General features: G+C 38.4%; 1 protein-coding gene across 1 annotated transcript in view; it reads right to left on the bottom strand.

Moving 5' to 3' along the window:
• The window catches only part of TULP4 (TUB like protein 4), a 146,139-nt gene that overhangs the window by 25,634 nt on the left and 92,899 nt on the right, over positions 1–27,606 (bottom strand). The window contains 4 exon segments of the mRNA XM_053973405.1: positions 3,160–3,294; positions 5,782–5,962; positions 21,844–22,005; positions 22,314–22,442. Of these exon segments, the coding sequence (XP_053829380.1) occupies positions 3,160–3,294; positions 5,782–5,962; positions 21,844–22,005; positions 22,314–22,442 (607 nt within the window).

Genomic DNA, 27,606 nt, shown 5'->3' on the forward strand with positions numbered 1-27,606 from the left:
AAACCCTTACATACTCTAGTTCTTCGTCACCCTTCTGGAGTAACTCTAAAAAAGTATTTTGGATTTCTGCTTGTGTTCCAAAGGCAGATTTGCATGTTTAAGGAATACCAAGCTAGTCTTTAAATCTTTTTACTCTTAAACCAGAGGTGAAAGGCAGCTATTTTGTGCTGAGACAAAGTGAAGGTAAAGACATAGCTTTTGTGCTCTGGGATGCTCAATCTGCCAAGAACCCTTTGAAGACACTTGTGGGCGAGAAGCTGTCTTTAAATGAAGAAGCAAGAGAGAAATGAGAGTTGGCAGGAAGGATCTCAAAATTGTTTCAAGTTGTCAACTTGTCATCTTCAGAGACTTATGTGCAATTTAAAATGGTTTTGTATTATTTCAACTTTCTGATATTTCTCATGGGAATTATGCTTCTGTACATATCAGAGGGAAGCCGCATGTTCCTCAAGGTAATTCTTCCACAGCCAAGCACTGTATGCCTCTTGTTTTCTCTTAGTTTTCAGCCCTCTTAGTAACCTACAATGGGATTTAATTCATGTTTCTTGGAGAGGAAAAAGATAGGCAGGTTAGAAATAAACAAGGCAAGCTGATCAGCTCCACTTTTGGTAACTGGATAACTATGGAACTACCATAATGAAAAAAACTGTCTCCTTTGGATACATGTCTTCAGGTAAAACTTTCAGCTGATCCCCATGACAAAAGGAAAAGGAGTGTCCAGCAGTTTCCCCTCTCTCTCAAAGTCCTAGAATTAGACTGCTGCAAAGGCAGCAAAGGGGTGGCTGTGGGCTGCAGCATCCCTCCAGGGCAGTGTGGCTGTACTGACAGACTTGCACTGCCAACAGGATCTTCAATGACTACTGGACCTTTACACAAAATAACTGATGAATAAAACTGAAAAAAATGAAATAAACTGAAAAAAACTGATGCTGTTCTCAGCACTAGCACAGACACTAAAAATCAAATGGAGGTTTCATTTAGGTCTGCAAGTGAATCAGTGGATCAGTCACCCCTCAAAACTACTTTCCAGCCACCACAGGTATGTATATCAGCAAGCCTTGAACACAGAGCACTGTAAACGTGAAACAGCTCTGCAGGCAGTAGTTGTGGCTAACTAGTACAATTAATAGATGTAGCTCAGCAGTTCTACAGGAAGCAGTGCACTGAGAATCACAGAGTTAAAAAGGACAAAAAAAGTAAAAAAAATCTGAACAGTTCAGGACCTCCTCTAGGACTGACAAAACTACTGGGATGTTCAAACTGGATCAAAAGAACTTTTATTTGGGTAATCAAATTATTAAGGTTTTTCCTCTGTCAATTTAACAGAAATATTATCAGTAAAATGACAACTCTGCAAAACTAGTAGAATATATATACTCTCTATATATTAAAAATATATTGCTACTGCTTGAAATAATTTCATAGTTGCCTACTTTAAAAATACATTGAGTAGCCTACAGCAGCCAATAAAGGCAAGGATATCTGCTGCAGAGATCACAGAGCAATACTTTGAGATTTTAAACACAAACACATGAACAAGGACTTGTAGACAATACTGAAGACCCTACTTGGTGTTTTTGCACATTCTTGTCTGTGATAAAACCTAGTAAAATTTAGAGTCACTTGAAAAAAAAATGAAGATACAGGAAGTGTGAACATCTAGATAAAACCAGACATAAAATACTTTCTAGTGTACAGTGCTTAAAACAACAGACAGCAATATCCCAATCATCTTTCTCTGTCTCATGCACATTCCCAATTCAGTGAGATGCTGCATATTTTTTGTCTATTTTGTCTGATAACAAAAATGTAGTCCAGCTTATAACTAATAAAAATATTCCTACCCTATCTAGCACATTAATATTTTGCTACAGGAAAGTGACATACTTAAGGGATCTTTTTTGCACTAGTGAAAGTCAATGGGGAAGGAGAAACGGGACAGACATCCTCAGCAAGATAGAGCCCTGCAACTCTAAACAGAGAATAAGATTAGGGCTGTTTCTCCTACTGTTCCCAACTGAAAGCTAGACTAGATGACAACTCAAGACTGCTCAATACCCTAATTACTCTAATATTGTAGAAATGCTGCGTAGACCCATTGGTGATTATCACAAGAGCTTCTTTAAGTTGGCTCCAGTTTTCCACACTTTTGGGATCCTTTCAGCTGATGAAGTTTTCTGGATTGTAGGGCTGTCTCATGATGCTGTGTTTTGCCACTCACACATTTCTTGTGTTGGCACAGATGGAGAAAGGAACAGAAAAGAAACCTCAAAGGTGATGTTTTTACCTCCCAAGACTATGGTACGTAACGGATCACCCAAACCCTGTAGGGCTGGTGTTAGGGCAAATTTTCACCAAAAACATCCCACTATTTCAGAACAGCTAAGAGTTTGCTCCAACAGCCTAATTCTCTTTTCATCTAATTTTAAACTAATTTACCTGTGAAGATGAAAAAGCTTTGGTAGAACCTATATTTAAGCATGTGCATGTGTGCTGTATTGAATTGAAATGTCTCTGCAGGCAAAGCACAGTAAATTGCACAGAGAATGCTGGCAAAGTAAAGGACATTTTTAATAGGCAAGAACAGTAAAAATTTCAACGTGAGTTAAAGATTTTACATGGAATACTGATTGTACTAACATTCATGCACATCACTTAGCAAAATGTATAGTAATTAATCACTGTGATTTTTTCTCTCTCAAAATAACTTGTCTCTTGACAATTAATAATTCTAGGAAGTTTTCAATAATTGTGAGAACCAAAGGAGCACTGCAATTTATACCAGGTTACTAAAAGCATGGAAGCCCTTGTGAGTTAGGCATGCAAAGAAAGTGTTACATAACAGAGATATTCACACAAAAAAACATAATCATATTAATGCATTCTGCTGAAAAACTGCAAAACAAATCAGTTGCCCTACACAACTGCCACAAAAACACAATCTCAAAAATATTGTGAAGCATTTTTTCAAACACAAAAACTCCATCAGCCAAGAGCTGCTCTTCCTCCAGCAGGTGTCACTGCTGGAAACAACAATAACAGTGCTGAGGGCTCCTGGGTTAAGGAGTGAGAGGCACAAAAATGTAACCTATGCACATATCATCAAAAATGCAAGAAAAACAGGGCATAGGAGAGGGAGAAATGGCTTGTTTTTTGTACCTTTCAACCCTGAGCGGATGATAGTAGGAGACAAGTCATCATAATTGTTCATTAAACTGATGTCTCCTGACGTGAAGCTGACAGTAAGTAGTGGCTTGGTGTTCTGCACCGGGACTGGATAGGCAGCTGGTCCATCTGCAAAACAAGGCTCTGAGTGAGCAAAAGGTGAACAACCAAAAATAATCACATCCAGGCCGAAACACACTGTACTTAGGCCTACCACCATCAGGAGCTGTTCCAAGCCTCCCTACCTGTTTATTTCTGCAACATCTGTGGGCACAAGCAAGGCAGGTTTAGCTAGTTAAGCTTCTCTGTTTCTGTGAAACCTCAGTGCTTTTACTTTGTCAATTTCTACTGCACATATCCACAGTGATTTATGCATATACTATTATGTTATATAGTGGTGTTTTTCAGTCTTTCTCCATTCCCAACTCCTCAAAGTGACAAAGAAATGGAAAACCAGTGCCTCAGAAGACTTTCTAGGAACCCCAGTTGAAAACCAGCATGATGAACAATATAATGACATTAAAAGCGATTTGTTCTGTACCCTTTTTGCTTGGGCAGGTACCAGGGACTCATCCTGAAGTCACACAGAGACATTTTAAGAACTTCTAAGAGAACATATGGACCTTTCACAAATTACTGCATCCTAAACATCTAGGCAGCAGCATGAAAAGATACCTGCCATTCTGCATAACAGGATCCAATGCACCCAAAAGTAGACGTGAGCCCAAATGGAACACTTGGCTTTAAAAACAATTTCTACAAAGTCTCTGGTCCTCTGAGCTTGTTTTTCAGCAATTCACTAAAATTCCTTCGCTCAAATACTTCATGACCAATATTGCCAACTGTAAATTTTGGTGTTTAACTCCTGTTTACAGTTTCTGAGAGGAGATGCCACTGGTCCCTGATTAAGTACCTGTCAAGGCCCAACCAACATCTTTCCAGTCAACAAAAATGGCAGAACCAGTTAAGAGTAGTATTGTTTCCTGAACTTGTAAAAAAGCTGATAGGAAAGCATTCTGGAGAAAGATGTCTAGTAACTGGCACCTCTGTGTGTATATAATTTAATAAGAAAATCCCAATAAACTTCTAGTGCTTCCTACACATCTGTGTGAGTCAAAGGCTTGTCACCTTTGAGAGGTTTATGCTGCATCTGCTCTAAAGAAAACACATTATGTTTGGGTAATCATTAAAATAGGCTTGTAACAAGTCCACCCACCCCCTGACTGACTCAGAAAAAGCTATCACACACATTTGGATCATTTAAGCTCTCATCTGTGTACTCTGCAATTTCACCATCCTCCAACTGGAACCTCAGTATTTTTAAAAAAACACAACAAAAATCCAGTTTATTGTTGTTGTCTGTCTTGCTTTAGGAGCTTGCTAGGTTGAAATTTGTTTCTTTCCTTCTAAGGTAAGAAATCTTACCCAGTAGCAGAAGTGAGACATGAAAGCCAAAACAAAATCCAGTTTTAAAATATGCTAACATTTTGGCAGGTGATCAGATATCATCTTTCAATATTTGTTAAAAACATAATCTTATTATATAGACATATATTCTGGAAAAGGTATATTTTTTGGTCTGAATCCAAATTAAGAGTTAAAACTGCAGAAGTCCTCAATTCAGAGGTTCAGATCCAAGATGCAAATTCAGAATTATTTTGTTATGTATTTGTTATGTATTTAAAATTTCCACTGTACAATCACTGACTGTTATAGAAACTTAGTTCTTAATGTAGTTCAGGCTTCATACACTGGAACACAGGAACAGCTTACCTAGAGCTTATAAACTGATCAATCACATCAACAGGAAGTATTATCATTACTTGAATGAGAAGGGTGGGACAGACTGTGCATGGACACCTAGGCCTCATAAGTCTTCACTTCAGATGATTTCCAAAGATTTTAAAACCAAAATATTTCACCAAACTAGGTGTATTGAAACTTAGGAGAGGAAAGGATTTATTCCTGACTCTCAAACTGGCAATGTGCTCTGAAGCATGTGAATTAATAACTCCAGCCAACTCCAGTCACCCTGCTTCTACCCTGTGTAATTGCAGGAAATATCTTCATTTCTGAGCCTTCTGCAGTATTTATGGAACTCTTTATGTCAGGGCTATGAAGGATGGGACTGTAACGATGAGCATTACAGAAATCCTACAAAACAGAGATAAAACTAAATATATAGTACTTTACACTATGTCTAGTACTGCTGTCTTTTCACATGAATCTATATAATAGTGCATTAATTCCTGTGGCTGCACTCTGTACCTCCATACACACCAACCACTGCAATACCTCATACCTGCTTATCAGTGAAACCTGACATGTCCCTGTCTGCTGTTTTTCACTCACCCTCACTGAAAACTTATCGAGCTTTGTGTTGTTACCTCATTTGTGCAAACAGAGGCAGAGCAGCACAAATGAGGTATGACCTGCAGCAAGGCTGGTGGCAGAGCTGGGGACAAACCCACTCTCCCATACCAGCTCTCTGCTCCATGAGAGCTTGAAACTGCAGCCACCCTGCTGGTTTTGTAGGGCATGACATCGCCCTGGCATGTGAGATGTATTCATGAGCACGTGCAAAGCTGAAACAGAAGGATGTGCACATAACCCTACCTTGTGGTGGGGAATAGTCGTCGGAGTCCGTGTCGCTCTCGCTGCTGTCCTCCACCAGGAAGCTGGGGTAGTTCCAGGACATGTTGAGGATGCCATCTGACTCATGAAGGAGCACGTGGGCCAGCATTCGCCCATGGCAGTCCATGACGATAACTTGTCCATCAGCAGTGCCAAACAGTACCTGAAAATAACACAACAACCCTCAGTCCTGCCAAATGTACAGCCACAGGATCCTCCTTCAAATACATCTTATAATTAACTAGCTACCCTGGAAATTAACTGAAAGCAAAGCAGCCATGGATGTGAAAGGGTGCCAGAACAGGACCCTGCAATCAAAGATGAATGTAATAAATGAAGTTAAAGCAGCAGAGTCTACAGGTAGGTTTGTAAAATCTGTGAGCAAGTAATGTTTCATGGTGGATGCATTTCATTCACTTTAATATGAAACACTACACTTCATTTGAACGTGATCATTACTACAATTAAAGTGAGCTGGCAGAAAGTCTATCACAGATTCTTTAGTATTCCTGTATAATACAAAAACTCCTAAACCTGGTGGCAGGAAAGGTGTGCATCAGTCGTAACAATATCAAAAGAGAAGACACAGCTGACAAAAGCGAGATCCTAGCAGAGATTTCAAATGGCTCATGAGAAACAGAAAGCTGAATAGAGAAGGACAGGTTATTCAGTTGATGAGCTAAAAAAGCTAGGAGAATGCCTTCCAAAAAAAAAAAAATTAAAAAAAGCAAAAGCAGTATGATCAGTCAGCTGGAAGTAGATTCTCATAGGCCAAGGGGAAGGCAATGTGCTGCACATCCAGGAAGAGATGAGAAACACAAAATGGATAATCCAAGTTTTTTCCTGCCCTTAAACAACTCCATAGCTAATCACACAGACTGAAGTCAGACTGATTGGAACCTGCAATTTCTTTTTTAATAAATTCTTCTTGAGGATTTAAGAAAGTCAAGATCCTGCATATTTGATGAATTTTAGTAAAAAAAACAGGAAATAAAGACTAATAAATCCTAAAGCAATAAATGCATTAGCCAAGGCTGTTGCTGCCATCACATAATTCTGTATGAGGCAAATACACTTTAAAGCAAGTTTAAAAGCACCCATCAACTTGAAAACTAGCCAGCATTAAAAATGAAGCTAAAAGGAAGGTCAAATCTTACACTTGCTCTTCAGTCTACCACCTATTTCCAGTACTTGTAAATTTAGGGTTCTAACAATTATATGTCCAGATCAGAAAATCACATAGCCTTGTATCTTACTTTTGAGAGTGGTCAAGTATTTGGAGAAGAGTAAAAGAATAGGATGCACTGAGCAAGCATCTCCCCTGCACACTCCTGTAGCTTTCAACAAAAAAAAAAAACCACAATCCCTCTTCTCTGATAATTGATAATTTCATCTGGTAACCTTTAGCTCCTTACACTGAAAGAAACATGAATAGTTGTTCCCTACTTACATTCTTAACATTGGTCACAATTTTACAGACCTCTATTACGTAATTCCCTAGTCATCTCTTTCCCAAGCTGAAGAATCATAGCCTACTGAGGATCTCCATGTACAGCTGTTGTTCAAAGCCTGCAATCACCCTCGGTGACTTCTGCTGTCAGAGATCTTCTTTTCTATCTTCCTACTGAGAGGCTGTGTCAGACTTGCAGCATGCAATGTGTGTATTGTATCAGACTTATACAACAGTAGTCTCCTAAGAAGCAATAGTCATTACTGCAGTTTTGAAAGCTTCAGAAAGGAAGCGCGGCTTCTTAAGTGTTAGTCAAAAAGCAACAACAACAAAAAACCAAACCAAACAAGAAAAATACTAGAGTTATTTTTATGATCAACATGAAGGTTGTAACCTTCATTACAACCTTCAACAATGAAGGTTTTAAACTAGAATGGCAATTTAACAGAACTCCCATAAAGTCATTAAAATCTTAAGAAAAACAATGAAGTTGTTTCCCATTATCAAGAATATTGAAAAAAATCATTATCTGGCTGCCTTAACTGTAATCATTAAATGTTACAAATATTTTTGTGTTAAATAGTTGTTGGGTTAAAACAGCAACTGAAGTTTGCTATGAGCCTCAGAATACTATTCTTAGATGTAAAACCAAGAACTCAACCTTTGTTCATCTCACACTCTCCTCCCTTGTGATCTCTTATTCTATTCTTCTTCCACTTGTATCATCACATCTCCTTTCACACTGTTCATTATTTCCACTGTTTTCACATGCATGATCAGTGCACAGCCACTTTCACTATTCATTTTCAAAACACAGCTACTCTCTGGTCTCAACAAAACAAACTTTTAAAAAGGCAAAATCCTACCAGTTGTCACTGGTAGCTTCTCACACCACTCTCAGTCTACTAGGGAATAGCTTCTAACTAGTCTACAAGAAGTTCTATAACTGCAAATACCCAGACAGAGGAGGTGAGCCTCTGTTGTTTCTGAAAATAGCAGTACCAGAGTCTGCCTCCTAAAACCCTGCAGAAACATTTTATAATTGGGTAGGAACAAAATCTTTGGATTCATCACTCAACAGTTAAGTCTCATCTCAATCTAAAGCTAATTCTTTTGAGTAGCACTGCCCCCAAATAATTTAAAATTATGAAGTCCTCAGTAATTTCCAATTCAGAACAGCTGCATGTCAGCATCTTAATTCTTGCACTGGAACTTGAGAGAGCTCTTTAGCAACCTAGAAATATCAGAGGGCACACTTCATCTCTTCAGCCAGGCTGTAGGTTTCAAGGAACAGCTTTAAGTTTCAGGGTTATTGTAGCAATACAACCTTTAAGATGAAAGCATTTATCAGCCTGATAGTCCTGCTGGCTGAACTCCTGCTGAAGCTGTAAAAATGTCTAATGGTGTTATCATCCATAACATTACTCAGGTTATAAATGCCACACTCAAGCTACTTATGTCAGATGAATAAAACTCTCTTGACCTTCAGACAAAAGGTTGAGCCACAAGATATCCCTAAAGGATCTAACAGAGGAATTAAGAAGTTACATTTTAGATACTTTAATTTTCTGTATGTGTGTTTACAGATCTAGGAGGTCAGACAGAATGTTGGAAAAAGGTAACAAGTTATAGTGGTTTGTTAACCCTTGAACACAAAAGCTAAGTGATAAGAAGAATAATTAAAAAAACCCAAGTACTTATTTTTAAGTGGTTCTTTGGCCCCTTGTTCTGTTCTTCTCTTGACTCACCTCTTTTCCTTTCGTACTGCTTATTATTACAACTGATCTTACATGTATTACCAACTGCAGAATTGCATTTGCAGAATATGGAAAATCTGATAATCAAATACCTAAAATCACCCAATACATTCTGAGTGTGAGTCAGTACCACAACATAAATACAGTATGTCTTTACAAAATATCAAACATGACAAAGCCTACACTACAGTGAAGCTGTAGCTGATTAAAAGTCACACAAATGCAGGGCTCCTGTAGTGCCCAGATTTTGTGTGCTTTGAAGGGGAATCTGTGATAAACAGCATTGGGAAAGCACACACAGTTTTCCAAGTGTACCAAGAGAGGAAAGGTGGGCTCAGTTCTGAAACACAAGTGTCTTAGTTCTCTATGAAACTCAAGCTTGGGGTGATTCCTATCTGTTGTAACAAATCTGAATACCTGAAAAATGCCCTTCTCTGGAATGTGCTGACCTCTTTAGTCTATGTGCTAACTTGAGATGAGTTTCACAGCCTAGTTTTGGTAAATTAATAGGTTTTTCAACTAAAGATTTCTGAACTATCACCTATGAAACTTAGCATTCAAGATTGCAATCCCCTTAAATGTCCAAGAAATCTTCAAAGACACTTCAACTAGGAGTCTGAAATACACCAATTTCTAAAAGACATATAGTAAGCAAAAGATGGGTATTTTGTTCTGAAGTATTCCTCTCATGAAGAAATTAATATTACAACAGCCAAGAAGCTAAAAATTCAGCTTAAGAGGAAAAGCTTGGACATGCTGGGTGGCTTTGCTACATAAATTGTAATAATATAGCACTGAACTCCGCAGTTCCTGCAAGATCTGTTGTGATGCTGCAATGCTCTGGACCAGACACGGAACCAGCAGGAAGTGGTTTGGCAGCACCAAGATCCACAAAGCTACAGTGGAGTGACCAAAGACCTGGTACATTGAAGGTCCAGCTCAGGAAGCCCACTGTTTTGTAGAAGTATAATTTTCTAAGAGCGGTGCTTTTTTTTGCACATAACACATTTTGTTGCTATTTAATTTGGTTTAATGTAAGTAAATAGAACTCATCAACAGTAAGAATGCTCAAGCTGTATCATAATTGGAACACATATGAGGAGTAGAAGGCAGAATTATTCCCAATCTCAGGTTTTGGTTGTACTAACTGAACAGTCAATACTGTTACAGAAAGATATCGATAAAACAAGATGCCTCTCTTCATGACATTTAGTACTAACACTGAAGGTTTCTAATGTTGCTGGTTAAACAAAACTCCCAGGAAATTTAATCAATACATTTTCAGAACAGGGACTGTCATTCTGCATCAGGGAAACAACCAAAGCTTTGACTGAAGCTACAGTTAAAGCATTAGAAGCTAGATTTGCTATAGCTGCTGGAAGAAATACAAAGCTGTTGGAGGCTACTTTAGGGTAGCACTTCTCAAGTGAGATATTCCAGTATCGTGATGTTGGAATGCTAAAAAAAGAACATGTGTCTGTTTTACTCCTGCTGGCTCAGGATTTTTAACAGATCCTCTCTGACTTCTCACAAAGAACAAATATCTGACAACTCACAAACGCAAAACAACTCATAGACTCCATTAATTTAAACAGCATTGAAAATGAATCTAGCAAACTCCACCCTAGCACAATCTGATCCTTAAAACCCAAAATTTTCACATACATACAGAACTTGCCTTGTAGGACTATGCAAGGTGCATGAACAGATTGCATCTAAATTTCTGGACAAACTGAAACATTCTGAAAATGAACATAATCTGTCATTAAATCTTAAGTGCTCTAATCTTGCCTAAGACATGGCTAAGCTGTCAGTAACTCCACTGAGCAATTTCTCAGGTTACAGATCTTCCTTCTCCCACAGGACAGGTAGCAGCTTTTGGTTTTTAACATTCTCCAGGGTTGAATTTCCAAAGATTGAAGGATTCCTCTTCCTACCCACTTGGCAAATCTTGCCCTTTCAGTATTTTGTTTTACTCTCTGCCTTTGTGTGCGCGTTTGGCACCTGCTGAAATCTTGGTGCTGTTGTACCAGGCAGTAGCACTGCTGCCACTTAACAACTTGCCCTGCACAGCTCTGCATTCGCAGCTGTCTCGTTCTATGTTTTGCTTCACTGACCTTCACTTTCTCAAAATTTAGACCTGTCTTTATGCTTTCTTCTTCAGTCTTCTCCCCCATCTTCCCCACAGGAAAAACTAGGCACCTCAGAAAGTACACTTTGCAAAAATGCTAATAAGGTCAACCATTAGCATTGTCAGAAGATGCTGAGCAGTTCAAGGAAGCTGAATTAGTTCTGTTTGCTCTGATTTAGCCACCTGGACAAACATTAGTATTTATTCTAGGAACAGCCTTCACAGTTGTCACCATACTGCCATCATACTAATAGAGATAAATCTATTTTGCTGATTCAAAATTAACTGAACTATAAAGTTATAAATACACAAAATGGTGGATCAACCTTATATTTATGCAGGTAGGCTTAGTAACAAAGGAAGTACAGGGGAAATTATTGCCTTTAATTATTTTCATTCGTTAGCCGAACAAAAGAACGTCAGTCTTGCCAAGGTTTAACTCCAGCATTCTGCAGTCCATTTAGATATAGGATTAGTATTTTGCATTCCTTGGGCTTTTCTTGTTTACTATTTCTCCATCACAAAGCAGGAGACAGTGCAGCAAACTCCTCTTAGCATACATTAGAAAGTGAAAGTTTGTTTTTCTCAGTGTCATATTTCTGTCTTTCCTTCTTTTTACCTCAAAATACAGAGAGAAATAAAGAAAAGCAGAGTGAGGGAGATAGATAGTCTTCTGCTGAGTACTTTTTTTTCCATTAAAAATTCAGCCACTGTAAAATGATTTCTTGAACTGACACAAAAAAACATCACTAAAATTCACATACAAGCTCTGGGGAAAAGCACTAGATTTTTCTTGACTGCCTTTATGTCCAAAAATCTTAGAAGACTCTGTTTCCTTTGGACATGAGGAGTTACCAGCCCCACACACAGCTGGTACAGCCCAGGATCATTCAGCTAACTGCATATATAAATATACATAGAGTGGTGAAATTCTCATTTGAGGTCATTAATCCTTTCAAAAGCAGCACTGGCTGAGTTACCTACTTTCAGGCTTCTTCATTCTCTCTTTTACCAAGTCCATAGGATCTAGGTAACTATTACAAAGCCATCAAATGAGAAGGCAAAGTAAATCCGTCAGAGATCTTGGTGACAAATCCATTTAATAAATATTGAAATACTAAAAACTGGGGATTCAAACTGCACTGGCTTTATTTCTCTCTAAAATAGTATAATGTAGCTGAATGACTGTAAATTAGATACTTGCATGCCTCTTCAGGAGCCAAAAATATAAGCAGTCTTAAAACCAGGGTCTCAAGCTATTAACTACTCTGGACATATGGGGATAGAAGCAATTGTCCAGGCAAAGATGTTATATGAAATGCTATATGAAAGCATTCTGGCAAATCACAGAAAGACCGATCATTATACATTCTTGTAATTATACCTGGACTAATTCTGACTTGCGTATTCCAGGCACACACATTTCTATATTCTTTCTTGACTCTCAAAGACATTTTTCAAGTAAGCATGTTACAGCAATTAGATTTTTAAGTGAAGAGTTGCCCTCCTATATAGTGTTCACAGCATTAATTATATGCTTCAGTTTACTTAAAACGTGAAAAAAAACACATTTGAAGCAGCATTCAAAATGAATAAAAGGCCAACAGCCAAACACCTTCTACAGAACATCTGTGACAATTAACTTGGACAGGACTCCAAGCCTGAACCACTGAGCTCCCACAGCAGAAGTACTCTGGGAGATTCTTCGAGCACTGTTGTTTTCTGATTCCCCACAAAATTGCCAGGAAAGTCTGTCTCTGAAAACACATATTCTTCACAAATATGCAATTATACACAGCAACTAAAACAACATCTGGTGGGAAAATGCAATTAGTTTTACCAACAAACACTCAATCAGGAAAAGAAGTCAACTGATACACTTGGCAGTCTCCTGCATTACTTCCAAGTCAGGTTTTAGTTATTTCCTGAAAGATATGCTGACTGCTGAAGCTAAAATTTCATTCAGAGCTTTAGAAGTCTGAGAGTTTCTGCTGGGGTTTTGTGGTTTGCTTTTTCCCCTAATTGAAAATAGTATTATTTAGAAACAAGGACAACACTCTCAACCAGTGAAAATGCAATACAAAGCAGTTTAGAAGCAATGTTGTTGCTGTTTTGAATTTCGTAACATAAAATCAAGACGCTCCTGGGTTAAGCTATACACTAATGGAAGTTAGTCCCTCAACTTCTGCCCTCTCCTTCGAGGTCTTGTGCGCTGGCAGAGAGCAGTAACTCAGCATGGACAGGAAATAGGTGGAATGGGTGAGGTCAAGTGTAACTGAGTCAACATGGAGTCAGGCTGAGTAATAAACTGTTACCGAATGAGGCACTGAAGAAGAATGACTATTCTCTTAAAAAGGAAGGAAAGCAAGAAAGGATTAATTCCTTTTTAGCTTGCCAACAATCCCTCAGCATCTGAACGCTGACAAGAAACTGGATCCTGGACAAAGAACAGAGAGCTCAAGTTGAACCCATGCAGGATGAAACATTGATGGGAAAGGTTTTGGAGAATAAAGAGATACTGCTCCTGCTTTCCATTGGTATACTATCTCTTTTTGTCAAATCAATGGAAAGACTATGTGATATCACTTTCCAAAAATATCACCTTTCCTCTGCCACTTACTATGAAACTTGGCCTTGCTTTCCCAGACAAAACCTAGTGCAGAAATCCACAAATATCCTCCTCGAGATTCAATCACTCTAATCCCTGTTTTCTGCACCAAGGTTTCAGACTATTTGCAGGCTTGAAGACATCTGACCCCAAGTTCAAGACCCCATTTGGCTCCTGGTCTTCTTACTAAACTTGCAAAAAATTGATGGATTAAGTACCAGTGATGATAAAGTTCAAATCAACCACACTGTCAGCTACATTTCTTTTGAAGTGAAAAGACCACAAAGCTCTAGATGAACCAAAGCGATCCTGGGGCCAAAGTAAGTATTCTCAGCCAAGTGGCTTTGGCAGTGGAATAATGGACTCTTCCTGAAAAATGCTGTAAAACCTTCACAGTTTGGAGAGTTTTCCCTCTGTAAGAATTACACTTCCACTCATGTGCCCTCTCCTGACCAGTTCAAAATCTGAACAAACAAAGAAATTTTCCTACCCTACATACGACTTCTCCTTACAGAGCACCTTCCTGCAGAAGGTTCAATTTTTTCCCTACACTGCCTAAAATACAGCATAAGTGCATGCTGCTCCCTTGCAGAGGTGCACTGCAAAACCTCATTCTTACTATTTGCCCCAGGGCTGAAGCATAGCACAGAGCTTTTCAAAACCACAAATTTAAGTAAACTCTCTGTCTCAGAGAACTAAAGACTTCAGGCTACATAAGCAAAATCTTTCTGTACAAGTGCCAGCAAGGTGAGAGTAGAGGCAAATGACTTCTTTCATACCTGACACCTCCCACACAGAGACTTGTCTTGTTTCTATTTGCACTCATCTTTACTTTGCTGACTCAAACATTGATGCTTCAAAAATGTAAAACAGCACCGGGCATAAAAATGCTAAGTGGACACATTAACTGGATAGCACAAGTTTTCATCTCTCCCTCCATCTCTGGCTTGTCACTGCCATCGACATCCATCTTTCCTGAGGGAGGCAAAAATGTGGTAGAATGTGCAGCATTTAAACTTCAGATTCCAGACAACTAAAATACCTATATTGTGACCTGAGAGTCATAGAGAAAGAGTTACAAGGTGCACTGTTGAGGCTGATCTGTATATCCTAGTACACTGTGCTTCCAAAGGAATGTAGAAATCCATTCAGGCATTTGATTTTGCACTAACACCCTGTCTACAAGGACGAGCAAAACATTAAAACAGTTGTATTACTCCTTTCAGACAGAGTCGTTAAGAGAAAAATTTCTGTGCAAGACTCATCTGAAACAGCCTTGACACGAAACACTGCAGGAGCTACTGCAAAAACGAGCCATGATGCTGTCAGCCCATAAACAACCCCCATGTTACAGCTCTCATGACTAGAACAAATGGCACCATCTCGTTAGCTCTCTCAGTGCCTTGCCTCTGCAGGCTGGATGAAGAGCATCCAGGGAAAGATTAGGCAAGGCACAGATGAAGCGAGTGGGAAGAAGAAAGTACATTGAAGTATCACCTTATTGCTCTGTTCCTCCAATTACCCGCTCAGTAACTGTGCAGTACAGACTAGGCTTTCTGGCAGGAAAAAATTGTCTGGAATAAACCCACAGTTAGATGCCATAGCTCCTGAAGCTGTGGATGAGCCCTAGAGGCGCAATGAGAACATCCTTATTGCCTACCCTCCCCAAAACTCAAGGCGAAACCTAAAATGTCCTCTGAGCACAAAAATCTGCAGTGTAGCTGCTCATTGCTAGTGAAAAAAAGGAAAGTGCAACCAAGAATGACACAGTGCACCAAGCTAAGTTTTCTCCCTCCTTCTTTCTGGAAGCTGTATTCTCAGCAGAATGATGCATAAAAACCTACTTGAGACAAAAAGGCAAAGGAAAAACAATGCTAACATAGCCAGACACTGCTATCAGAAAAAAAGGGGAGGAAAAAAGCGATATCTATTATTTAGGAAATAGCACAATACAGCCTGAAAACAACATAATAAAAAGAGATGGGAGAAAGAAAGGCAAAATACCACTTAAAATTCACATTACTTTTCCCACAAAATCTGTCACTATTATGTATCATCATAAAAATCAAGTCCCCCAAGCAAAGAGCAAAAACAAAGTGTTACTGTCTTCCAGCATGTATAAATATATAAAACTCTGCAAAAATATTTAAACATTTTCAGTTTATATACCCCCCCCATATTTTGTTTACAAAAGGCTGAAATAGCTTAGTAAATATTTACAGACCCCTTAGCACAAGTAAGCAGAAATCATTAATTTTAATAGCAAGTTTGCCACAAAGGTTTGAAATGCTTCTAAAAACAGTCTAAAATATTAGACAGTTAAGCTGTGAAGGTTTTTATCTGTTTGTTTTATATAACAAACAGATTTATCTTGAAAGACAACTGAAGTCTCCTTCCCCTGTCCTCTTTTTGCATTTTAATGCTGCTGCTCAATTATGCAGCATGCAATGTTAAAATGCTTATATGCGATTTAACCATTGTCTGCAGTCCTTGTGGCTTGAATAAACTGCCTAGTTAATTAATGACACGTCTTCAATGTTATAAAAAGTCTCCAGCCATTTTTCCCAGTAATCTGAGTAATTCATCCATCAATGAATATAAGGCTTTCAGATCTTCCTCAACAACTGTATCTTACAGTGCAATTTTGAGCGGCCCAAGTCATTGTAACCATCATTTGGTAGCCTCTACATCCAGAATTGCTGTGAGAAAACAATGCATTTTTATATGTTAAGACACAAAAATACAATTATTCCCTGGCATCTTTAAGGGCCCTTTATGTGAACCCATAAATCCTTAATAGGAACAAGAATTATTCTAATAAGGACCAAAATAATTGCTTACATTTTCAAATTTTATAGGCTGTAACCTTTTTCATTTTGTCCTTCCTTCTCTTCATTCATAATAATTATGGTAAATAGCTACCTTCCCCATACTGCCCCAGTTGCCCCTTTGTAGCTCCCTTTCATCATTCTGTCAACTCATTAGAAGACCATCTTCAAGATCTTTTTTCCACAACTCCAGATGTCTGAGAATAATTATATTTGACCAGTGTGACTACCATAACAGCAAGGACTGCCCAAATTAAATGTGTGCTACAGTACCCGAATAAAACCAAAACAGGAGGGTGAGTGGGAGTGCAAACATCTTGTTTCAGAGCCACAGGTAAATGCAGATGTAGGTGAGAAGGCAACAGCAGAGCCTAAACAGATGCAACATTTTCAAACATTTATAAACTCTATGGTTTTAAGTTGTGTTCTGGAAGCTAGGTAAGGCTACTATCCTTACTTTCAGCTTAGGAGCTGTTCAGAACACCATTTCCTTGAAAAAGTAGTGGCAACTGCAAATCATAGTTCACAGATGAAAACAGGGGATCCAAAAGCAGACTGTACTAAAGGGGATTTATTAGGTAAAATTCCTGCCAAGGACTAAAGCCATACCAAACTCAAGAACTCTGGGAGAGAAGCTCATGAAACACCTGGATGCCACCGGTTACCATCTGGCTGCAGGGACACGTCTGGCACCGCGCGCTGTGCTAGCACAGGGATGCCACCCTGCTCCACCGCTGGGCCCGGGAACAGCACGCATCCCCTCCTTCACGTGGAGCTCCCTTCTGACTCCACCCTGATGCACTGCAGGCAGGGGAAAGGAGCTGAAGCCTGCCCCTGCCTCCTGCTTGTCACAGAAAAAAGATGCTGAAGCGTCTCTGTGGTTGCCATGGGAATAGGATGGCAAGTGCTGGGAGCAGGAGTGAGTAAGAGCTTAGAAACTGCCTCCCTGCACAGCTACTGCAAGCTTCAAGAGACTTCGAAAGAAACAACACAGAGAGCTCCTGCACCCTGCGTTGTGTTTGATACCACGCAATTCATCTGCTGCTGGTCTCACTGTTCTCTTCCAGTGCCTTACAGGACCTTCAGTGCACAGTGTATCTGTTCCTAACACAGTGTTGCTTTTCTGTTTCACCAAGAGCACCATTTTGTCTGATTAGGCACAGAAGAGGCTGAACCCTGGGGCCTGTATTTACTCATTTTTTGTACTGGTGAATGTTGCATTGCAATGGGACCATGAACAACAGTTAATGTACCCAGCAGGATGCAAATCAAATTAGCCCACCTGCTTATATACTTATTTTCAAAAAAGGAAGCATGCTGGCAAAGTTCATATATACCTGCATGTATACGTATACCTGTCATGTTCTAGCCAGAATCCTGTGCAGTCCCTGAATTTCCACAAATAAAAGCTTACAACAAGAAAAGGGGAGCGGGGGGGAAACCAGAAATGGGCCCTTACAGCTGTCAGAAAAGTCTAATAATTTAGTCTAATAACTAGCAGAGATGCAGGGAACAAATATAGGTTACTAGCACCTCCTGGGATATCCAGGAATTAAAATACATTAACTCATTTTCATTGAGGGTTTCCTCTGTTGAAGAGTGATTTCCCTTTTCACAAGCAGAAACAGCAACAATCCCAGGGAAGTTCAAGGAGTTACACAATATTGCTATAAACAAAGGGATAATCCTCTACAGTTCTCACCCAGTTCTCTGACACTGTCTTTCTCCATCAGGAAGAGAGATAATCTCTTTAATGGCTAAAGTATAGGGAGAAGAAGAGGGAAAGGGTGGCCTGAGGGCAGCAGAGGTTGACACAAAAATGCCACTGCAAGCTCAGCAAACACACAGGAAGGGAGATAAAGCACTGGAAAGATGTTTTGTACAACTTGTTTGTACAACAATTACTTACTGACATTGCTTCTATAATTATAAATAAACCCTTTGGTTAGACAAAAGTCAAGATTTTCTCACTTATAAAGTCCTCAATCTGTTTGCTATGTACACTCCCTCTTTGAAAACCAGCATAGGAAAATGTCACAAAACTGTCTCAAGACACAGCATTCTATGATATTTCAAATTTATTTTTCATTTCAAATATACTTTTCATCCCTACATGATCATAAGTGAGCCTGCTCACCAGAAAAATACTCCACATGACTCCTACAGCTTCTTGTAGCCCTGAAAAAAATAATTTAAAAACTGCAAGGGAAGTCCCACTCCTGAGTAATCCTATCCATCCAAGTATGGGACTCTGCCTGAGAGACAGACAGCACAGTCTTATAAAGTCTTCCATTTGTACATCTCCAAGAGCCCAATGGGGCCATGGCTTGGCTAGATGTGTGCTCTGGTTATAGGGTACAGGAGGAGAAAATGCCTGAATGAGTGGGCCTACAGACACACAGTGAGGTGAGAAAATTGACTTCTAGTCCTCTAAAATAAACATGCAGAATCACATTCAAAAGGCCTATGTACTGAATTAGCTGAAGAAGCCCACAGCTCCAAGTCCATACTCAAGATCTGGGTGTGAACTACAGCAGAAATCTGCCAATGACCTTCATGAGAAGTTCATCTGAGAGAGATGATGCTGAGAAATAGCACTGCAATCAACCATGTGACTCAAAATAAGTTTGTCCCTGACAAACAAGGATAGCTCAAAAAACCTGAAAAACAACTGAGCCACAAGAAGAATGGTAACATAACACTCTCTTCCTAAAAGAAAATGCAGAACAACTTTGGCTAGTATTAATAAAATCAGCCGACAACTCAATCAGGGCAGGGTATGTACCACATCAGTTAAAAGATACAATTATATGCTCAATTTCAGCAGGACTGTAATCCACCCTGGCCACCTCTCTAGCTCTCATCCCATCTCTACACATTAGCCACTACCTCAAAGGTGCTTTACTTCAAGCACAGTAACGACACAAACACAGAGGCCACACACACTGTCAAACAAGACAATGGTGCCAATATTGCGGCTCCAACCTTTCCTTGTCTCCAGCAGAAAGGAGATGGTAGGAAATTACCTTCCTCTTGCAGAGCTGCCACAGAGCCATCCATAGCAAGGAGTGACAGAGGTGACAGCTTACTAGTGCTGAATATACAGGAGAAAAGATGGAGGAGACAGGAGAAACCACCAGGATGCATGCAGAAGGGAGTGAAGGAGAAAGTCAAGAGAACTGAAGAGTGAAGCGAACAGACACACTACACTAAACAAGTTTCTATCAGGACAGTAGAAAATTGATACTGAACAATACAATCCCCCTGGAAATGTAAATTTTAAAGAGTATTGTGTTAAAGGTCATGGGACTGTGGAATGTAATACTTTCACTAGCAACCTTCAAGGTGCCAGAGGGGTAACAAAAAGAACAGTAGAAAAATCTAAATTTAAATGCCAACATTTATCTTTCAGTCACTATACTGACAAGCAGAGTACATTAAGCAATAGGGAAGATGCTGAAGCTACTCTAGACTAGAATACTAGAATACTATTCTGTTCTCATTTGCACACATACCAATCAGGAGAAAATTTGGGTAAGGTAATAAGCTAGTAAGGGTATCCATTTCCATAAACACTTATTTATGTGTAATGTATGCAGCGTCCTTCCCCCCCGTTTGCTATTTTTAATTTTAACTGAGCATAGTCTCTCACCCAGCACCTCTGTGATTCATGTTTCCTCGTGCCTCCAGAGGCAAGTACATCTAAATATATTTTAGAAGATCGCTTCTTTCCACCAGCTCCAGAGAATACTACAAAAATCCATCATCACTTAACATGCAAACCCCGGCAAACCACACAGGGACAACTGTGCAGAGCAACATCAAACTCGAGGCTGGTTTGGGTCTCTATTTCAGTGAGTTTGTCAGCAGCAGAGTATGTAAGTTAAGCAAGTCATTTTCACATAGCTGGAATTGGCCATTATGTTCGAAAGCATTTATCTGGACACTGAACAAGTGTTTGTTTCCTGGAATAACCACTTATGGAGCATCCAGATTAGAAAGTACAAACATATTGGCTAAACTGAATTAAAGGCAGTCAGCCACTCCAAATTAAACACTCAAGTGAAGATATTTCCAAATACAGTAGCAACAACTGAGCATCACATAAATGGGGTAGCCTCATGTTTAAAACATAGGACTGAGAGCTATTAGATCTTAGCTTCCCCTCCTACTTCTGCTGCTTGTCTCTTCATCTTGATCTCAAGTAAATTATTTATTGTCAAGATTTACATTTCCCTAGATTCAAAAAGAGGCAGGCAGGCTCCCTGCCTTTAAAAAGCAGTGTTGCAATAATTAATTCATTACTCTATGCAGAGCACTCTAAAATTATTAGATACTGCTACAGAAATGTATATTATTAGTGTTATTATATTCCACTAGCAATTCCCAAAATAACTCTACCTTGGATGAATTTATAGTATTCTAAATTGAGTGGTACCTTGAGTCTTGAACCAGAATCTTTCCATGGTGGTACAAAATGAAGGAAGGAAAACAATCCAGCTGTGATCCTAACAGGGTTTCTCTTTGCACTATTCCATGGCCATAATTTCCTTCAGCACTGAATTATACACACATACACAACCACAATGACAGCAAGCATGTGGAAGGAAAGACCAATCCAGTCAGCTCAGCAGTGAAAAGCAAGGGACCAGTGTAAATCCTGCAAATGAAACCAGCACCCCAGCTCCAGCCATGCTGGAAATGCTGCTGTGTGCACTATTGTATAATTCTGCAGAAAAAATTGTAATAATTTTTTTAACTGGCTTTTTCAAAGCTCAGCAAAACTTATTCTTTTAAATTTTATTTGCATAACGTTGAGACATCTCTTCAACACTCAATTACATACATTTGCTTATGTGAATGCAAAACATAACCATATGTGCTGCTGGATCTGCTTTTGCTGCCCGCGCAGACTGGACAAATCTATACAGAAATGACCAGTCAGATGTTTAATAGTCCAGGCTGTATCTCTGCTCAAATGCATTTATAAGATAGCTGTAACAACAAATTAAGGGTACAATTAACAGATTCCTGTCTCAAACAACTAACTTTGAATAAGACTCTGTGTGAATCAGGGTGAAAAGTGATGATAGGGAACTTGATACGCTATCATGTTCGTCTAAAAAAGAACAACAGGATTAACAAAATTTTCATTATCAGCGGGAGCAGCAGTTTTGATGACCATTTTACTTGGTAACTTTTTAAGAGGTGTATTCTATAGCACACCAATGCAACCCAACTGACACCCCTAAATGCCCCATTTTCATTACCTGTTGGTCATCTGGAGTCCATATGCCACAGGTGATCTGACTCTCCAAGTTTATTTCTGAAGACCAGTGTCTTTGTCCACTGACTGAACCAACCAGCACAAATCCATCTCTATAGGAGATAAGTGCTTGAGTCCCATCATGGCTCCATGTAAAGTCGCTTACCTTAACAAATCAAAGACAAGAAAATAGATGTATCAGCCATATAGGATTTTTCTGCTGTTTTAATAAAAGGCAGCAGTGCACAAAATGAGACAGGCCAACTATTAGCCCAGCTGAAGCTCTGATGTTATGCATAATGGAGAAAGCTTGCCAAGTGCCTTTGTGACAATTCTTGCATGTTCCTTTCAATAAAGAAATGTTTCATCTTCTCCTGTGCTTTTTGAAAGGTAAAAAATCCCATTCCTTGTCCTCTTCATTTGGCCTCTCAGGACCCGCTCACTCTTGACTGCAGAGAAAACATGTATACCAACCTGTGCCCCACGATCGTTCACGAGCTCCACAGACCATCTGCCTTCATATTGTATCCAAACAAATATTCCTCCATCTGCATCGCAGGTTGCTAATTTCTGGAATGGTTCATTCCATCTCACCAGCACAACCTTAAAAGATTACAAACAAAAACAGCATTACTGAAACTGCATGTTGTGCTAACAGCTATTTAACAAGAACCAGTTAAACAACACTGCCAAATAAATATCATTGCATTTAAAGATGCACAAAATAGCAATTTTTGGCCCAGCATTAGGCACCTCTCAAGAACAGCTGGAATCATTTTGCCACAGTTGTCAAGAAATGCACAATCTCTCACGGTCAGACCTTTTTGGAAGGCATTGCACACTTTCAATAAAATCGCAGGGAACACTGGAACACAGGACTGCATTATAGAAGCTGCAAACTGGAAGCCCTGCACGATTATCCAACACTCCCTCAAATGATTCCCCCACTGTAATTTCAGAGACTGTCAGACTCTTCATCAAATCATCACCTCTTGCTGACTTCAAATAAAGTGGCCTGCTCTGCACACAATTTAAATACTCAGATTGAATACTCATACTCAAAACAACCCCTGAGAATCTCAAATTATTAAAAAATAGAAATTTCATAGGAAAGTTGCTTTGCTACTGAGTGCAGAAGGAATACAAAGCAGCTTTAGATTCTTCTCTTCACATTAGAGCTATCTGAGGTTTTCTGGAGAATCTAATCAAGTCTAAACCAACCATATTGCTCTCTCATTTTTAATTAATCCCAATTGAACAAATACAGTATCCCTTGAGACCTCAGTATAAAACTGGAAAAAGCATGTCATCCTAGTGCCTGAAGCAAAAATTAGCAATAAAACCATTTACCTTCTGTTAGTGACTTTTTCTTAAAAAATATTTTTTTCCAAATTAGTTTTTTCTCAAAAAAGCATTTTTTCCAAATTAGTTTTATTTCAAAAACATCCAGATATATATGGGACACTTACATTCACACACAAGTAAACTCCCCCAGCTATTTTACTGTGACAGAGAGTATGCAAACAAAGTAAACATATATTAAATACTCAATTAGTAGAGTGTTATTTCAACTACTTAATAAACATCCAGCTGTAATGACACTTTTTCATAAAACTAAATAGATAATTAATCTTCTAAAAGCAGCAGGCAAAATTTTCCATGAAATATATTTTGCTGTTTACAGAGATAGACTGATCCTCGTAAAGATTCCAGTCCCAAGATGAGCTTTAAGTAGACAGACCCTTCCCACTTCATAAAGAAATCAGCAGTCGTTTCCAGAACTATTTAGGATATAAATATGTATACCTAAAACCTAAACTTGACAGCTGAGGGATGATCTTACACTTATTCATAGTGTCAACGTCACAGCTTAAGAACATGTCTATCAGTGGAGCTCACCAGCCTGAAGCATCAACCCTTGAACCATTAAACAACCACAGGAAAAACATTTCTTCATTCATATGTAAAGCTTATGGGGAGAAGCAAGTATGACAAATCACCTCTCTGTTGTTACACAGCTCAGAAGAATCCCATTTGAGATTTTGCAGAAAAACACTGGGTTCTACTTAATATAACCTTGCAGCTGCACTCTAAGACACCACTCCTGTTTCCAGTTGGGCAAATTATACAATGCCCCTAGATGGATTATATCAGCTTTAAAAAAAATTCTTATGTTGGAAGAGCAGTAAATAAAATATTCCATTATAGCAATGCAAGCAGATACATTTTGTTGGAGATTTCACTCTGTTCCTTCCACCTAAACAAGAATAGCACAGATTTGTCAAAATTTTGTTTTCATTTTGGTATAAATCAAATGCACAGAGCCATAATTTCATTCACCCTGAGGCAAAATGCAACAATGAAGTAAGTGTACTTGCCAGCAACACCTAGCAGTATTATGAAAGAAGTGAAGAAAAAAATCAAGGATAACATTGAAAAAAATCTTCATCTTTAAAAGCTGGGAGCTGCTGAGGCTAATGATGACCATTAAAGAGAGGAAGGTACTTATCACCCCTAAAACATCAATCTTTAAACACTTAAGACACTGCTCATGTTTCACAGATCATACCAAATGAAGTCTGCATCATACCAGAATGAACTGCTAGATAAAATTTAGGAAAAGAAAGAGAATTAGTTGTTCAAATAACATTGAATGCTTTAGCTAACACCATTAAGAATGCTACTACCTGTCTTAAAATTGCTCTGTTCAGTCTGGCAAAGATTTGAGATAAACACACCATTTTATAGATTAGACACACAAGTTGACTTTGTAATATGAGTTATGGGCAAAGTGACAACAGTTACTTTGTTGTGTTTTCTTTCTTTTCTATTTTAAATAGGAATCTTGTTAAAACTTGAAAATTTTCATTCAGATTCTGTACAACCTGTCTTTTGTTTAGAATTGACAAAACATCCAAGACTAAATTTGAATGTAAACAAGATTAACTAGAGCCTCCATCCATCTCAATTAGATACAAATTAGTAACTTCCAAAATAAACTTATTGCTTTATAATGAGAAATGAAAGTGAGACAATGATTTTTCTATGCCTTCTGATAACAGCCTCATAAGGAAGCAAATTTGTAATTTGAAAATTCAACTCATTTAAACACAGAGCAAATGTTATTTTACGAGGTCATTTTAAAGATGATGCTGTAATTTACATTTAACATCTGACTACAGGTGTTGAGTCCACAACTGCTTTGAGTATTTCCAATTTCATTTTAGACACTTAGCATGCTGAAGAAGAGATATAGAAAGGAAGGATTGCCCTAAGTATTAAGATGACTTTTGGCTTTTATGTTGGCTGAAATGTAAAGCATATGAAAACATGTCCCATTGATAGCACACTTAAATAACACATAAGCTTGAATTACCCCTCTACAAAGAGGAATTTTACTGCTAACCCATAAATGCAAAGATATCATTACTTTCACTAACAGCTTCAAGTCACAGAGGACCCATTTTTACTTCTGCCTTTATTGTCCTCTGCTTTCTACTTAGCATCTTCACACAGGTATTGAACGTCTGAACTGTTTTTGTACTCAAAAGAGCGAGAATGCTGGTACACAAAAGTTAAGCTGTCTGTGGACCATTTGTGGTCCACACAGCCTTTCTATATTGTCTACTTATTTTTGTTTGTTTGTTGGTTGGTTGTGGGGTTTTTTAATTCTATAAAAAATACAAATTTTGGTCGTTCTACTCTTGAAAAAAATGTATCACAGGTATTAATCAGCTTCTAAACCACTCTCTTACACAGGATAGGATCTCTCATGAATAAAACTTGGCCTGAGATATTTATTAAGCACAATGTAAAGGCCAACAATTTGCCCCTAAACAGGATGCTTTCCACAAAGCTATGAGCTTTTGAGTCAGTCTTATGTTTTCTTTGAGTTCCTTTTTATACAAGGAATAGTGGTAAAAAATTTGTTTTGAAAGTTCAACATTCAGGACCTTCAACACCTCTGGTTTAATTGCCATCTTGATGATTAGGAATTAAATTAATCCTAAATGTGCTAGAAACTCTACCCAAGAACTGACTGCATACTTTAATGCTGCTAACAATGTTATTATCTAGTTAAGATTTTAGGCAAGAAATTTTGAGTAACTGCAATTTCGGAGTAGCAAATGTGTGAGTTATAGTAAACATGATCTCTTCCCAACAGAAACTAGGTTTGATAATCTAAATTTATTACATGCTATTGACATTTTTAATATTTTTTTCACATTTTCTAACACAATACAAGATCACTAAAATCCAAAACATTTGGAGAGCTTTTGTTATTCCTAATTTCATTATTTATGAATATTATTATTTATTCATATTATTTATTATATGGTTTTTGAAGGAGATAATTGAAAATATTACACAAATCAGTTTTGCAAGAGCAGAAGTCCTTAATCTAGAATACCACACAACAGTCATTACTGAAATCTTATTTCTGTACATACAGTACATAATTGCTAGAGAAGCAAGGGACAAACATCTACAAAAAAATAAAAGGGGTAAGTAACTAGGGCAATTAGTTCCTAGAGTTCTTTGCCAAATTTAGATAGATTTTATTATGGATATACTGTAGTGAGTCACAGTGACTCATTTTTTAAATCTCTGATCCTCTAACCATTTTACTGGGGAGAAGCATATGCTCTAAAGATAGAGGTCTTCTCCAGCATTCATTTTCACATATGCTATGGATATGTGCTTGCAGATGGACTGCCACAGCAATAGAGAGCAGAGAATACTCCATGCCAGTGCTTGATTACTGCCCAATTTGCTACACCTGAAGAGCCACATTCCTGTATCTGGCATGAGCATTTCTGCAATTACAAGTGAAGTTGACATCTTTGCATGGTGCACAGGATGTGATGCATTATAAATCCATTGAGCATATAGAATAGCTGGCCTTTCCCTTTCCAGATAAATCATACTATATTTCTAATGCTATTGAAAGTTACTGAAATAGTTCCACCTTCCAAGCAGTGACAGCACGAGACCTAACTGTTCCCAGGACAGAATCACAAAAGAGATCAGGCTAGTGCCTACAGCAGCAGAGTACAGAACTCAGTCTATCCAAAAGCTCTTCCAATCCTAAGCTTTTAGGAAAATACTCAACTTTTTAAAGGAATATATAAAAGTTGAAAAAATCACTGACAAAAGGGATTGGACAATCTACCTGGAGTCACTGAGCATCACCTATTTGCTTTAACAAGTAGTCCTATTATGCAACTCCCTAATAAATACATTGATCTTTACTCATGGTTACAACTAAGGATAAATATGTGCATACAGTAGGTGCAACAAACTGGCTGGCACACATTACATTTTATTAATGGCCACAGAGCTGAAAAAAACTGTAAGTATATCTATCAAAGAAAAAAGATAGGTTTGGAGTGGGAACAGAAATGGAACACTGAAGTACAAGAACCAGAGAAATCACCTTTACATGCTACTGTATTTCAGTGCCTCTCCCTCCATTGTACAGAGAGATACAGCTACACGTATATACACATATGTGTATATACATTACATACATATAACATGGGTATGTGCATGAATACACAACTCTATCAATCCTTGAGGATCCTGTGCCAGCTTTGTACATTCACTAGTTAACTAACTCAAATTAGTTAAATGAAGTGGATTTTTGTAACTAAAATATAACTTGAAAGTTGGAACAAGCACCCAGAATAAGCAGTAGAGTTGTAGTTAATGAGCTATTGCTTCTCACTATACTTTACCTATAACCAGTATTTAGTTCTAAATGGTT

The sequence above is a fragment of the Vidua macroura genome, chromosome 3 (genome assembly GCF_024509145.1).
Source record: "Vidua macroura isolate BioBank_ID:100142 chromosome 3, ASM2450914v1, whole genome shotgun sequence".
In the NCBI taxonomy this organism is placed as follows: domain Eukaryota; kingdom Metazoa; phylum Chordata; class Aves; order Passeriformes; family Viduidae; genus Vidua; species Vidua macroura.